Source organism: Coregonus lavaretus (genome assembly GCF_964263955.1).
Source record: "Coregonus lavaretus genome assembly, chromosome: 19".
Taxonomy (NCBI): Eukaryota; Metazoa; Chordata; class Actinopteri; order Salmoniformes; family Salmonidae; genus Coregonus; species Coregonus lavaretus.
This window is the reverse complement of record NC_140006.1, coordinates 48,984,635-49,000,695: the sequence shown is the minus strand read 5'-3', so window position 1 is coordinate 49,000,695 and position 16,061 is coordinate 48,984,635. Positions and strand designations below refer to the sequence as shown.

The 16,061-nt window shown below is 43.7% G+C and overlaps 1 protein-coding gene across 1 annotated transcript in view; it reads left to right on the top strand.

Annotated features, from left to right (window-relative positions):
- The window catches only part of LOC311146347 (collagen alpha-2(VI) chain-like), a gene marked incomplete at its 5' end in the record, with an annotated part of 38,578 nt that overhangs the window by 21,191 nt on the left and 1,326 nt on the right, over positions 1–16,061 (top strand). The window contains 9 exons of the mRNA XM_084182830.1: positions 377–538; positions 844–879; positions 1,476–1,521; positions 7,198–7,350; positions 7,776–7,870; positions 13,443–13,624; positions 14,151–14,329; positions 14,559–14,597; positions 15,599–15,933. Of these exons, the coding sequence (XP_084038956.1) occupies positions 377–538; positions 844–879; positions 1,476–1,521; positions 7,198–7,350; positions 7,776–7,870; positions 13,443–13,624; positions 14,151–14,329; positions 14,559–14,597; positions 15,599–15,933 (1,227 nt within the window). The remainder of the gene's footprint in view (positions 1–376; positions 539–843; positions 880–1,475; positions 1,522–7,197; positions 7,351–7,775; positions 7,871–13,442; positions 13,625–14,150; positions 14,330–14,558; positions 14,598–15,598; positions 15,934–16,061) is intronic.

Sequence of the window (16,061 nt, the reverse complement as noted above, 5' to 3'; positions counted from 1 at the left end):
AAGCTTTGATTGGTTGGAGGACGTCCTCCAGAAGTTGTCATGAATACCATGTAAGTCTATGGAAGGGGGTGAGAACCACGAGCCTCCTAGGTTTTGTATTGAAGTCCAATGTAGCCAGAGGAGGACGGAAACTAGCTGTCCTCCGGCTTCACCATGGTTCTACCCCCAGAGAGTGCTGTTGAGGCTACTGTAGACCAGTGTGTTTTAAATCAGGTATTTGGTGAATATATTTGAATATATTTAGTATAGTTTATTCTAAAAAAGGATAATGTTTCATTGCTTTTAATTTTTCTGAAATTCACTGAGTAGGATGGCCCTCCCCTTCCTCCTCCTCGGAGCCTCCACTGACACACTGTCTGACCCTGTGTGTATTCAGGGAGACCGTGGGGAGAAGGGTGGTCCAGGGCCCAGGGGAGGCAGAGGAGACTGTGGCCCCAAGGGAGGGCCAGGAGGAAAGGGGACCCCTGGAGAGGAGGGAGAACCAGGGCCTCAGGGAGAACCTGGACTCAGAGGACCAAGAGGAGTGGGTGGACGAGACGTACGTAGCCTACCACACACAGACACCTGCAGTACCTAAACAGTAGCCTACCACACACAGACACCTGCAGTACCTGCACAGTAGCACTCACACAGACACCTGGAGTACCTGCACAGTAGCACTCACACAGACACCTGGAGTACCTGCACAGTAGCACTCACACAGACACCTGGAGTACCTGCACAGTAGCACTCACACAGACACCTGGAGTACCTGCACAGTAGCACTCACACAGACAGTACTTCCACACCGTGTGTGAGTGTGTGTTGTAATCTGTGTATGAAAGCATCTCTTTCTCTCTACAGGGAGATCAAGGTCCTGAGGGAGACCCTGGCCTCACAGTAAGAACCACTCTGTTATCATCTCTATTATCATCTCTTTACCACTCTATTATCATCTCTTCACCACTCTATTATCATCTCTTTACCACTCTATTATCATCTCTTTACCACTCTATTATCATCTCTTTACCACTCTATTATCATCTCTTTACCACTCTATTATCATCTCTTCATCCCTCTATTATCATCTCTTCATCCCTCTATTATCATCTCTTCACCACTCTGTTATCATCTCTTTACCACTCTATTATCATCTCTTCATCCATCTATTATCATCTCTTTACCACTCTATTATCATCTCTTTACCACTCTATTATCATCTCTTTACCACTCTATTATCATCTCTTCATCCCTCTATTATCATCTCTTTACCACTCTATTATCATCTCTTTACCACTCTATTATCATCTCTTTACCACTCTATTATCATCACTCCGTCCCTCCGTCACTCCGTCCCTCCGTCCCTCCATCACTCCGTCCCTCCATCACTCCGTCCCTCCATCCCTCCGTCCCTCCATCCCTCCATCACTCCATCACTCTTTTATCATCCCTCTCAGAGAAAGGTCATGTGATGTCATGTGATGTTTTCATTGTAGGAATGTGATGTCATGAACTACATCAGAGAGACCTGCGGCTGCTGTGGTGAGTTATTCAGACACACACACAACACAGAACACGCAGGCAGGTGCAGCACATGGGGAATGTCCTCCTCAGCCAGGTGTTACATGCCTCAGACTGTGACGTGGTCAGCAGGTAATAGCCCTGAATTAACAGGGTGGAATGATGAGACGGACTACATTTAACATTTTAGTCATTTAGCAGACGCTCTTATCCAGAGTGACTTACAGTTAGTGAGTGCATACATAATTATTTTTTTTTTTCATACTGGCCCCCCATGGGAATCGAACCCACAACCCTGGCGTTGCAAACGCCACGCTCTACCAACTAAAGACAACAGTTGGTAGTGCAGTATCGGCCTTCTCCAAGATGATTTCAACGATTCACTCGTTTTCTTTTTTTGTCTTTTTATTTTATTTATTTTTTTAATGTCATTTAGCAGACGCTCTTATCCAGAGCGACTTACAGGAGCAATTAGGGTTAAGCGCCTTGCTCAAGGGCACATCGACAGATTTTTCACCTAGTCGGCTCGGGGATTAGAACCAGCGACCTTTCGGTTACTGGCACAACGCACTTAAGCACAACGCACTTAACCACTAAGCTACCTGCCGCCCCCGTCTTCTTTTCTGTTTGTTGTCAAAGTTAATTATCAAGTCACGTTACAGGTGCATTGTAGTATTAAGTATTTTTCACATTCCAAAAAATAAAGGCCTCAAGTTCAAAAAGCTGTCTCCATACATCTGCACATTCCCCTATTATCTCTCACTAATAGACAAATAAATAGTGCATATAAACTGAGGCTATTCAATCAGTATAGTAGTTAGTGTATACCAACAAAAGCTATTTGGCGTGTAAAACCGTCAAATTGAACCATAAAGGGTTACATTACATTTTACATTTTTTACATTTTAGTCATTTAGCAGACGCTCTTATCCAGAGCGACTTACAGGAGCAATAAGGGTTAAGTGCCTTGCTCAAGGGCACATCGACAGAGAATTACATTATAGAGACGTCAGTGTACTAGCAGTGTCAATTTCCATAAAGGTACAAATGACTGGAGGCCTGTTTTAAACAATGCTACAAACATCACATTATTAACCCTCAACACGTGAGGCAAGAATACCTGAATCCCAATAGCCTAGAGCTAGCTAGCGCTTAGCAAAACTAATTTTCTGCTAGCATAATGCTAGCGAACTGTTAAATGCTATTTTATTTACAAATAAACATTTTTAACACATTCTGTCTTCACATTGCATATGTGCATATATTACCTGAAGTTAACCGAGCCTTCGTTCATAGATAGTAAACCCAATAAGAGCTACAAATATTGTTGAAAAAGTATACAAAGTTTGGATGCCATCTTGTTCACTTAGCTTACTAGCAACCTAGCGAACCTCCATTACTTATAATGGGGAAAATACCAACCAGTTTTTCACTCGGTTTAAAACTCCCTTCAATTACCTTCAAACATCACCAAACTCATTGACCTCAGCGCCTTCAGAAAGGATTCACACCCCTTTACTTTTTGTTTGTTGTGTTACAGCCTGAATTTAAAATGGATTACATTTAGATGTTGTGTTACTGATCTACACCCAATACCCCATAATGTCAAAGTGGAATTATGTTTTATAGAATATTTTTGAACATTAAAAGCTGAAATGTCTTGAAAGTATTCAACACCTTTGTTATGGCAAGCCTAAATGAGTTCAGGAGTACACATGTGCACAATAAGTTGCATGGACTCATTCTGTGTTCAATAATAGTGGTTAACATGATTTTTTAATAACTACCCCATTGCTGTAACCCACACATACAATTATCTGTAAGTTCTCTCAATCGAGTAGTACATTTCAAGCACAGATTCAACCACAAAGACCAGGGAGGTTTTTCAATGCCTCGCATAGAAGGGCACCTATTGGTAGATGGGTAAAAAAAAAAAAAAACGAACGCTGAATATCCCTTTGAGCATGGTGAAGTTATTAATTACACTTTGGATGGTGTATCAATACACCCAGTCACTACAAAGATAAAGGAGTCCTTCCTAACTCAGTTGCCGGAGAGGAAGGAAACCGCTCAGGGATTTCACTATGAGGCCAATGCTGATTTTAAAACAGAGTTTAATGGCTGTGATAGGAGAAAACTGAGGATGGATCAACAACATTGTAGTTTCTCCACAATACTAACCTAGATGACAGAGTGAAAAAAAAGGAAGCCTGTACAGAATTAAATTATTCCAAAACATGAATCCTGTTTGCACTAAGGCACTTAAGTAATACTTTTAAAAAGTGGCAAAGAAATTAACTTTATATCCTGAATACAAAGCGTTATGTTTCGGGCAAATCCAACACAACACTGAGTACCACTCTTCATATTTTCAAGCATGGTGGTGGCTGCATCATGTTATGGGTATGCTTGTCATCGGTAAGGACTAGGGAGTTTTTTAGGATAAAAAGAAACGGACAATGGTGGAAAAAGCACTCAATTGTCATACTTGAGTAAAATTAAAGATACCTTAATAGAAAATGACTCAGGTAAAGTGAAAGTCACCCAGTAAAATACTACTTGAATAAAAGTCTAAAAGTATTTGGTTTTAAATATACTTAAGAATAAAAAGTAAATGGAATTGCTCAAATGTACTTAAGTATCAAAAGTAAAAGTAAAAGTATAAACCATTTCAAATTTCTTATATTAAGCAAACCAGACGGCACAATTTCCACGTTTTTTTTTTTTTTGACGGGTAGGTAGGGGCACACTCCAACACTCAGATATCATTTACAGATGAAGCATTTGTGTTTAGTGAGTCTGCCAGATCAGAGGCAGTAGGGATGACCAGGGATGTTCTCTTGATAAGTGTGTGAATTGGATCGTTTTCCTGTCAAAATATAACGAGTACTTTTGGGTGTCAGGGAAAATGTATGGAGTAAAAAGTACATTATTTTCTTTAGGAATGTAGTGAAGTAAAAGTAAAAGTTGTCAAAATATAAATAGTAAAGTACAGATACCCCAAAAAACTACTTAAGTAGTACTTTAAAGTATTTTTACTTAAGTACTTTATACCACTGGAAACGGAATACAGCTAAGAACAGGCAAAATCCTAGAGGAAAACCTGGTTCAGTCTGCTTTCCACCAGACACTGGGAGACTAGAGGAAACCCTGGTTCAGTCTGCTGTCCACCAGACACTGGGAGACTAGAGGAAACCCTGGTTCAGTCTGCTGTCCACCAGACACTGGGAGACTAGAGGAAACCCTGGTTCAGTCTGCTTTCCAACAGACACTGGGAGACTAGAGGAAACCCTGGTTCAGTCTGCTTTCCCCCAGACACTGGGAGACTAGAGGAAAACCTGGTTCAGTCTGCTGTCCACCAGACACTGGGAGACTAGAGGAAACCCTGGTTCAGTCTGCTTTCCACCAGACACTGGGAGACTAGAGGAAACCCTGGTTCAGTCTGCTTTCCACCAGACACTGGGAGACTAGAGGAAACCCTGGTTCAGTCTGCTGTCCACCAGACACTGGGAGACTAGAGGAAACCCTGGTTCAGTCTGCTGTCCACCAGACACTGGGAGACTAGAGGAAACCCTGGTTCAGTCTGCTTTCCACCAGACACTGGGAGACTAGAGGAAACCCTGGTTCAGTCTGCTGTCCAACAGACACTGGGAGACTAGAGGAAACCCTGGTTCAGTCTGCTGTCCACCAGACACTGGGAGACTAGAGGAAACCCTGGTTCAGTCTGCTGTCCACCAGACACTGGGAGACTAGAGGAAACCCTGGTTCAGTCTGCTGTCCACCAGACACTGGGAGACTAGAGGAAACCCTGGTTCAGTCTGCTGTCCACCAGACACTGGGAGACTAGAGGAAACCCTGGTTCAGTCTGCTGTCCACCAGACACTGGGAGACTAGAGGAAACCCTGGTTCGGTCTGCTGTCCACCAGACACCGGGAGACTAGAGGAAAACCTGGTTCAGTCTGCTGTCCACCAGACACTGGGAGACTAGAGGAAACCCTGGTTCAGTCTGCTGTCCACCAGACACTGGGAGACTAGAGGAAACCCTGGTTCAGTCTGCTGTCCACCAGACACTGGGAGACTAGAGGAAACCCTGGTCCAGTCTGCTTTCCACCAGACACTGGGAGACTAGAGGAAACCCTGGTTCAGTCTGCTGTCCACCAGACACTGGGAGACTAGAGGAAACCCTGGTTCAGTCTGCTTTCCACCAGACACTGGGAGACTAGAGGAAACCCTGGTCCAGTCTGCTTTCCACCAGACACTGGGAGACTAGAGGAAACCCTGGTTCAGTCTGCTGTCCACCAGACACTGGGAGACTAGAGGAAACCCTGGTTCAGTCTGCTGTCCACCAGACACTGGGAGACTAGAGGAAACCCTGGTTCAGTCTGCTGTCCACCAGACACTGGGAGACTAGAGGAAACCCTGGTTCAGTCTGCTGTCCACCAGACACTGGGAGACTAGAGGAAACCCTGGTTCAGTCTGCTGTCCACCAGACACTGGGAGACTAGAGGAAAACCTGGTTCAGTCTGCTTTCCAACAGACACTGGGAGATTAATTTACCTTTCAGCAGGACAACAACCTAAAACACAAGGCCAAATCTACATTTAGCAGACACTCTTATCCAGAGCGACTTACAGTTAGTGAGTGCATACATTTTTCATACTGGCCCCCCGTGGGAATCGAACCCACAACCCTGGCATTGCAAGCGCAATGCTCTACCAACTGAGCTACAGGAGGCTACAACTCTACACTGGAGTTGCTTACCAAGAAGACCGTGAATGTTCCTGAGTGGCCGACGATGTTTTGACTTAAATCGGCTTGAAAATCCATGGCAAGACTTGAAAATGAAAGCTCTTAGAAACTTATCCAGAAAGATTCACAGCTGTAATTGCTGCCAAAGGTGCTTCTGCAAAATATTGACTCAGGGAAGTGAATACGTATGTAAATTAGATATTTCTGTATTTCATTATCAATACATTTGCCAAAATTTCAAAAAAACATGTTTTCACTTTGTCATTATGGGGTATTGTGTATAGACGGGTGAGAGAGAAAAAATATTTCATCCATTTTGAATTCAGGCTGAAAAACAACAAAATATGGAATAAGTCAAGGGGTATGAGTACTTTCTGATGGAGCTGTTTGGTATGGACACAATTACCTAGAACTGTCCTTCAACAGTATAGAATGGCATTACAAAGTATCAACAAATGTTCCAAAATGTCTCAAAACATGTTTTCACTTCATCATTATGCGGTACATTTACATTTACATTTTAGTCATTTAGTAGACGCTCTTATCCAGAGCGACTTACAGTTAGTGCGTACATTATCCCTGTGGGAAGTGTGTATATATACTTCATGTACTGTAGTTAAACATCTTATCTCAATATATACTGCATGTACTGTGGTTAAACATCTAATCTCAATATATACTGCATGTACTGGAGTTAAACATCTTATCTCTATATATACTGCATGTACTGGAGTTAAACATCTTATCTCAATATATACTGCATGTACTGTAAACTGTAAGCTCTAAACCCTCAGAGGTAGTAATCACACCGGTGGGGAGAGGGGCATTCTTCTAACCAAACCACATGACCTTTGTTTTGGAGGTGTTCAGAGCATGAGGCGAACAAAGAAGAAGTGTTACTCGCTAAGCACCATTAACCTTTAACCTGTAACCCTGTCGTCCATGCAGACTGTGAGAAGCGGTGTGGGGCGCTGGACATCGTGTTTGTGATTGACAGCTCAGAGTCGGTGGGTCTGACCAACTTCACTCTGGAGAAGAACTTTGTCATCAACACCATCAACAGACTGGGATCTATGGCCAAGGACCCTAACTCAGAGACAGGTACACACACACACACACACACACACACACGCACGCACGCACGCACGCACGCACGCACGCACGCACGCACGCACGCACGCACGCACGCACGCACGCACGCACGCACGCACACACACACACACACACACACACACACACACACACACACACACACACACACACACACACACACACACACACACACACACACACACACACACACACACACACACACACACACACACACACACACACTCTATGGCCAAGGACCCCAACTCAGAGACAGGTACACACACACACACACACACACACACACACACACACACACACATACGCACGCTGATCACTCAAAACTATTTTTTTACACCCAGGTAACTTCTCCTGGTAGTACCGATTCTGTAGAATGTTAAGCGTCGTCCCCCCCCCCCCCCCCCCTCCCCCCTCAGGGACCAGAGTGGGCGTGGTTCAGTACAGTCATAGCGGAACCTTCCAGGCCATCCGGCTCAACGACTCCAAGATCGACTCCCTGTCTGCCTTCAAGGTATGTGAATTCGGGGCTTCAGTGTAGAGGGCTGCATTCCCTGTGGGTCCGACAGAGATCGTCACAGCACGGTCTGTATTTTTCATGCTGCGGGTGGGAGCGGGGGGGGGGGGGGGTCAAAATATTTTTGTTTTCCCGCAGATAATTTGGAAACGGTCATCTTTCTGCTTTGGATGAGCCTTTACCTTTTGTATTAAAAGCACACCTTTGTCACATTATTCACACTCAGCATTTGCTGCTTCGACTTCAGTAGCCGACCTCTCCTCTCCTCGTTGGGCCGACCTCTCCTCTCCTCGTTGGGCCGACCTCTCCTCTCCTCGTTGGGCCGACCTCTCCTCTCCTCGTTGGGCCGACCTCTCCTCTCCTCGTTGGGCCGACCTCTCCTCTCCTCGTTGGGCCGACCTCTCCTCTCCTCGTTGGGCCGACCTCTCCTCTCCTCGTTGGGCCGACCTCTCCTCTCCTCGTTGGGCCGACCTCTCCTCTCCTCGTTGGGCCGACCTCTCCTCTCCTCGTTGGGCCGACCTCTCCTCTCCTCGTTGGGCGTGGGAGATCAAGCCTAGTACCTGTCTGGTCTCACTGAAATAGAGTAGCCTGCCTATGCAGGGACGGAGAATCACTGGCAGTTCTCTTTCCAAGGAAAATAACTTAAATATGATTAGACTATAGTTTACTACAGTGTCTGTAAATGCAGTTGAAGTTGGAAGTTTACATACATTTAGGTTGGAGTCATTAAAACTCGTTTTTCAACCACTCCACAAATTTCATGTTAGCAAACTATAGTTTTGGAAAGTCGGTTAGGACATCTACTTTGTGCATGACACAAGTAATTTTTCCAACAATTGTTTACAGACAGATTATTTCACTTATATTTCACTGTATCACAATTCCAGTGGGTCAGAAGTTTATATACACTAAGTTGACTGTGCCTTTAAACAGCTTGGAAAATGCCAGAAAATGATGTCATGGCTTTAGAAGCTTCTGATAGACTAATTGACATCATTTGAGTCAATTGGAGGTGTACCTGTGGATGTATTTCAAGGCCTACCTTCAAACTCAGTGCCTCTTTGCTTGACATCATGGGAAAATCAAAAGAAATCAGCCAAGACCTCAGAAAAAAAATTGTAGACCTCCACAAGTCTGGTTCATCCTTGGGAGCAATTTCCAAACGCCTGAAGGTACTACGTTCATCTGTACAAATAATAGTATGCAAGTATAAACACCATGGGACCAAACAGCCGTCATACCGCTCAGGAAGGAGACGCGTTCTGTCTCCTAGAGATTAATGTACTTTGGTGCGAAAAGTGCAAATCAATCCCAGAACAACAGCAAAGGACCTTGTGAAGATGCTGGAGGAAACAGGTACAAAAGTATCCATATCCACAGTAAAACGAGTCCTATATCGACATAACCTGAAAGGCCACTCAGCAAGGAAGAAGCCACTGCTCCAAAACCGCCATAAAAAAGCCAGACTACGGTTTGCAACTGCACATGGGGACAAAGATCGTACTTTTTGGAGAAATGTCCTCTGGTCTGATAAAACAAAAATAGAACTGTTTGGCCATAATGACCATCATTATGTTTGGAGGAAAAAGGGGGTGCTTGCAAGCCAAAGAACACTATCCCAACCGTGAAGCACGGGGGTGGCAGCATCATGCTGTGGGGGTGCTTTGCTGCAGGAGGGACTGGTGCACTTCACAAAATAGATGGCATCATGAGGAAGGAAAAATATGTGGATATATTGAAGCAACATCTCAAGACATCAGTCAGGAAGTTAAAGCTTGGTCGCAAATGGGTCTTCCAAATGGACAATGACCCCAAGCATACTTCCAAAGTTGTGGCAAAATGGCTTAAGGACAACAAAGTCAAGGTATTGGAGTGGTCATCACAAAGCCCTGACATCAATCCTATAGAAAATGTGTGGGCAGAACTGAAAAAGCGTGTGTGAGCAAGGAGGCCTACAAACCTGATTCAGTTACACGAGCTCTGTCAGGAGGAATGGGCCAAAATTCACCCAACTTATTGTGGGAAGCTTGTGGAAGGCTACCCGAAACGTTTGACCTAAGTTAAACAATTTAAAGGCAATGCTACCAAATACTAATTGAGTGTCTGTAAACTTCTGGCCCACTGGGAATGAGTCGAGGTGCAATCAAAATGTTTTATCATAATTGAAAAGGAAAACGCGTGGACAGGCTACCATGGTGAGCGTTTCGCCCTTTACTTTTTAATAAAAATTGATTACACATTTATTTGTCCATGCCTGCAAATCGTCCTAAAAGTTAGGCTATATCCTATATGATAATCGTCCTCCTAAAAGGTAGGCTATATCCTATATGATAATCGTCCTCCTAAAAGGTAGGCTATATCCTATATGATAATCGTCCTCCTAAAAGGTAGGCTATATCCTATATGATAATCGTCCTCCTAAAAGGTAGGCTATATCCTATATGATAATCGTCCTCCTAAAAGGTAGGCTATATCCTATATGATAATCGTCCTAAAAGGTAGGCTATATCCTATATGATAATCGTCCTCCTAAAAGGTAGGCTATATCCTATATGATAATCGTCCTCCTAAAAGGTAGGCTATATCCTATATGATAATAGTCCTCCTAATAAAAGGTAGGCTATATCCTATATGATAATCGTCCTCCTAAAAGGTAGGCTATATCCTATATGATAATCGTCCTCCTAAAAGGTAGGCTATATCCTATATGATAATCGTCCTCCTAAAAGGTAGGCTATATCCTATATGATAATCGTCCTAATAAAAGGTAGGCTATATCCTATATGATAATCGTCCTCCTAAAAGGTAGGCTATATCCTATATGATAATCGTCCTCCTAAAAGGTAGGCTATATCCTATATGATAATCGTCCTACTAAAAGGTAGGCTATATCCTATATGATAATCGTCCTCCTAAAAGGTAGGCTATATCCTATATGATAATCGTCCTCCTAAAAGCTGGCTATATCCTATATGATAATCGTCCTCCTAAAAGGTAGGCTATATCCTATATGATAATCGTCCTCCTAAAAGGTAGGCTATATCCTATATGATAATCGTCCTCCTAAAAGGTAGGCTATATCCTATATGATAATCGTCCTCCTAAAAGGTAGGCTATATCCTATATGATAATCGTCCTCCTAAAAGGTAGGCTATATCCTATATGATAATCGTCCTCCTAAAAGGTAGGCTATATCCTATATGATAATCATCCTCCTAAAAGGTAGGCTATATCCTATATGATAATCGTCCTAATAAAAGGTAGGCTATATCCTATATGATAATCGTCCTCCTAAAAGGTAGACTATATCCTATATGATAATCGTCCTAATAAAAGGTAGGCTATATCCTATATGATAATCGTCCTCCTAAAAGGTAGGCTATATCCTATATGATAATCGTCCTCCTAAAAGGTAAGCTATATCCTATATGATAATCGTCCTAATAAAAGGTAGGCTATATCCTATATGATAATCGTCCTCCTAAAAGGTAGGCTATATCCTATATGATAATCGTCCTAATAAAAGGTAGGCTATATCCTATATGATAGTCGTCCTCCTAAAAGGTAGGCTATATCCTATATGATAATCGTCCTCCTAAAAGGTAGGCTATATCCTATATGATAATCGTCCTCCTAAAAGGTAGGCTATATCCTATATGATAATCGTCCTAATAAAAGGTAGGCTATATCCTATATGATAATCATCCTCCTAAAAGGTAGGCTATATCCTATATGATAATCGTCCTCCTAATAAAAGGTAGGCTATATCCTATATGATAATCGTCCTAATGAAAGGTAGGCTATATCCTATATGATAATCGTCCTAATAAAAGGTAGGCTATATCCTATATGATAATCGTCCTCCTAAAAGGTAGGCTATATCCTATATGATAATCGTCCTCCTAATAAAAGGTAGGCTATATCCTATATGATAATCGTTCTCCTAAAAGGTAGGCTATATCCTATATGATAATCGTTCTCCTAAAAGGTAGGCTATATCCTATATGATAATCGTCCTCCTAAAAGGTAGGCTATATCCTATATGATAATCGTCCTCCTAATAAAAGGTAGGCTATATCCTATATGATAATCGTCCTAATAAAAGGTAGGCTATATCCTATATGTGGTCCTCTGTAGCTCAGATGGTAGAGCACGGCGCTTGTAACGCCAAGGTAGTGGGTTCGATCCCCGGGACCACCCATACACAAAAATGTATGCACGCATGACTGTAAGTCGCTTTGGATAAAAGCGTCTGCTAAATGGCATATTAAAAAAAATATTAATATGATAATCGTCGTCCTAAAAGGTAGGCTATATCCTATATGATAATCGTCCTCCTAAAAGGTAGGCTATATCCTATATGATAATCGTCCTAATAAAAGCTAGGCTATATCCTATATGATAATCGTCCTCCTAAAAGGTAGGCTATATCCTATATGATAATCGTCCTCCTAAAAGGTAGGCTATATCCTATACGATAATCGTCCTCCTAAAAGGTAGGCTATATCCTATATGATAATCGTCCTCCTAAAAGGTAGGCTATATCCTATATGCTAATCGTCCTCCTAATAAAAGGTAGGCTATATCCTGTATGCAAAGCGTAGCTCAAGAGAAAGTGAGAGTGTCCGCTGGCTTCATTCTTGCTGCTTCCAGTTCAGTAGCCATAGCTGCGAGATCAGGTGTACGTGGTCTCACTTAAATAGATGATAGCCTATGCATGGGCGGAGAAGCACTGGCAGTTATCTTTCCAAGGAAATGTACTTCCTAATTATTATTAGGCTATAGTTTACTACAGTACATTGCCTAGAAATAAATATTGATCACCCATATTTGTCTCAGTCTGAAAATTGACCCACTCCTAAAACGTAGGCTATAAAAATAGCTCAAGAGGAAGTCTCTCCAACTGCTCTCTTCAAACTACTTATAGTAATACCGAAGGCCTAACATAATGGGCCACGTGAGAATCTCTGGGAATTTAACCTATTTCTTAGGTTAATTTGGGCGCAGAATTGCCGGGACCATTGCCGGGACCATTGCCGGGACCATGGCTGGGACCCTGGCTGGGACCATGGCTGGCAAGGGAGCTGCGTCGCATAGCCTAAAATAACATTGTTGGGTTGGGACCAGTTCTTGCGTTAACGGGTCGGACAGAAAGCCAGTGGGTTTGTTTGGGTGCGGTATGAAAAGCTGCAGGTGCGAGCAGGAGCGGAATGAAGAAATCAGTCCCACACAGACCTAATTATTAATAATAATAATAATAATAAACTATATAACAATAATATGTCTGCCTTCAAGGTAGTGGGGCAACACGCGTCTAACATTACCTGACACCTGAAGACTTGTATTAGCTCCCTGTGCTAATACCTAGGCTTTAGCTCAGCGGGCTGCACAGTCTTTTGGTGTGCAGGATCACCAGATTTTGACCTTCGAACCCAGACTGAGACATAAACACACACACACCCTCCCACACTCTGACCTGAAGACTTGCATTAACTCCCCAAGCTAATGACTAGGCTTTAGCTCAGTGGGCTAACACCCTCCCACCCTCTGCCTGTCTGTCTGTCTTCAGGATGCAGTGAAGCGTCTGGAGTGGATAGCCGGCGGGACGTGGACCCCGTCAGCGCTGAAGTACGCCTACGACCACCTGATCAAGGACAGCCGCCGAGCTAAAGCCAACGTCACCGTGGTGGTCATCACAGACGGACGGTTCGACCCCAGGGACGACGACTCACTGCTCACATACCTCTGCAGGTAACAGACCGGGGAGATGGAGCTGTATGTGTGTGTGTGTGTGTGTGTGTGTGTGTGTGTGTGTGTGTGTGTGTTGTGTGTGTGTGTGTGTGTGTGTGTGTGTGTGTGTGTGTGTGTGTGTGTGTGTGTGTGTGTGTGTGTGTGTGTGTGTGTGCGTGTGTGCGTATCGAATCGAGTGGGGACACGTTTTACCAGCTGTGTGTGCCACCTATCTGATGATCTGTGTGTGTGTCTGTGTCTGTGTGTGTCTGTGTGTGTCTCTGTGTGTGTGTGTGTGTGTGTGTGTGTATGTGTGTGTGTGTGTGTGTGTGTGTGTGTGTGTGTGTGTGTGTGTGTGTCTCTGTGTGTGTGTGTGTGTGTGTGTGTGTGTGTGTGTGTGTGTGTGTGTGTGTGTGTGTGTGTGTGTGTGTGTGTGTGTGTCTCTGTGTGTGTGTGTGTGTGTGTGTGTGTGTGTGTGTGTGTGTGTGTGTGTGTGTGTGTGTGTGTGTGTGTGTGTGTTTGTGTGTGTGTGTGTGTGTGTGAGCAGTGACCCCAGTGTGGATGTGAGTGCCATCGGTATAGGAGACATGTTTGACCAGATAGAGGAGAATGAGAGTCTGAAGAGTATAGCCTGTCAGAGAGACGGGAGGGTGCTGGGGATGAGACGCTTCGCTGATCTGGTGGCGGAGGAGTTCATCGACAAGATAGAGACCGTGCTCTGCCCAGGTACACACACACACACCTAAACCCGACATACAGTACACACACACACACACACACACACACACACACACACACACACACACACCTAAATCCTCTCTCTCTCTCTCTCTCTCTCTCGTACACATAGTACTTGTATAACAGAGACAAATGATCAATAACTTCATGATCAATAACTTCATGATCAATAACTTCATGATCAATAACTTCATGATCAATAACTTCTCTCTCTCAGACCCTGTGATCGTGTGCCCTGACCTTCCCTGTAAAACTGGTAAGATCATTCTGATTATTGAGATTTGAAGATTTTAATTCTGATGTCCCTTAACTAACCTTAACTAACCTTAACTAACCTTAACTCGTTCTCCGTACTGCCTCGATTGGCAAAAAATAACCAAATGCGCTTTGACGTGGAAAACATTTAAATCTTTACATTAACATGACAGCCCATCACCCTGAGGCTGAACAATGATAATTAAACCAGAGATTTAAAGAATTAACAAGCTAGAAAGGTAGAACGGGAATTCACAGATTGGAATGGAAGAACAACTAAGCAACGTGCTTGGTGGGTGTACCGGCGGCCATATTGGAAAGTGACCATTGGGGATGTTGATTCGTCACGTTTCATCGCCCACTATTCTCCTGCTCGGTGGGGGGCGTGGCCAGCCTGCTGGGCAGCTTAATATAACAGTTAGAACTGGCAGATACATAATATAACAGTTAGAACTGGCAGATACATAATATAACAGTTAGAACTGGCAGATACATAATATAACAGTTAGATCTGGCAGATACATAATATAACAGTTAGAACTGGCAGATACATAATATAACAGTTAAAACTGGCAGATACATAATATAACAGTTAGAACTGGCAGATACATAATATAACAGCATGAAAATACACGTAAAGGTTTAACCTTGAAAGGATTTTAAAGCTGTAAACCAGACATGTATATATATATATATAAGCCCTATAAGCCCTATCATCTCATCTCTGGTAGCAGCACAGTGTGTCATTCCAATGTGTGTGTGTGTCCCTTCAACGTGTGTGTGTGTGTGTCCCTTCAACGTGTGTGTGTGTCCCTTCAACGTGTGTGTGTGTGTGTCCCTTCAACGTGTGTGTGTGTCCCTTCAACGTGTGTGTGTGTGTCCCTTCAACGTGTGTGTGTGTGTGTCCCTTCAACGTGTGTGTGTGTCCCTTCAACGTGTGTGTGTGTCCCTTCAACGTGTGTGTGTGTCCCTTCAACGTGTGTTTGCGTATGTGTGTTTCAGAGCCAGCAGTGGCCAGCTGTGTTCAGCGCCCCGTGGACCTTGTGTTCATGCTGGACGGGTCAGAGAGGATGGGAGTGGAGAACCACCGCCGCGCCAAGGAGTTCATCGAGAACGTGGCTCGCCGCCTCACCCTGGCCAACGGCGAATCAGACGACAGGAATGCCCGCGTGGCCCTGCTGCAGTACGGCGGCCAATCAGAACAGAGGGTGGAGTTCTCGCTCACGCACAATCTGACGGTGATCGCTGATTCGCTGGCGGGGATGAGCTACATGGACTCCGCCTCTTCTCTGGGCAGCGCCATCATTCATGCTGTCAATAACCTGGTGATGTCACAGGTACATTCAGGTCCATAATTATTGGCACCCTTGATAAAGTTGAGCAAAAAACACTGTATAAAATAAATAATACAAATACTGAGCTATATTGTATTCTCAAAAATATATCTAGTTAAGATAGGGGTCAA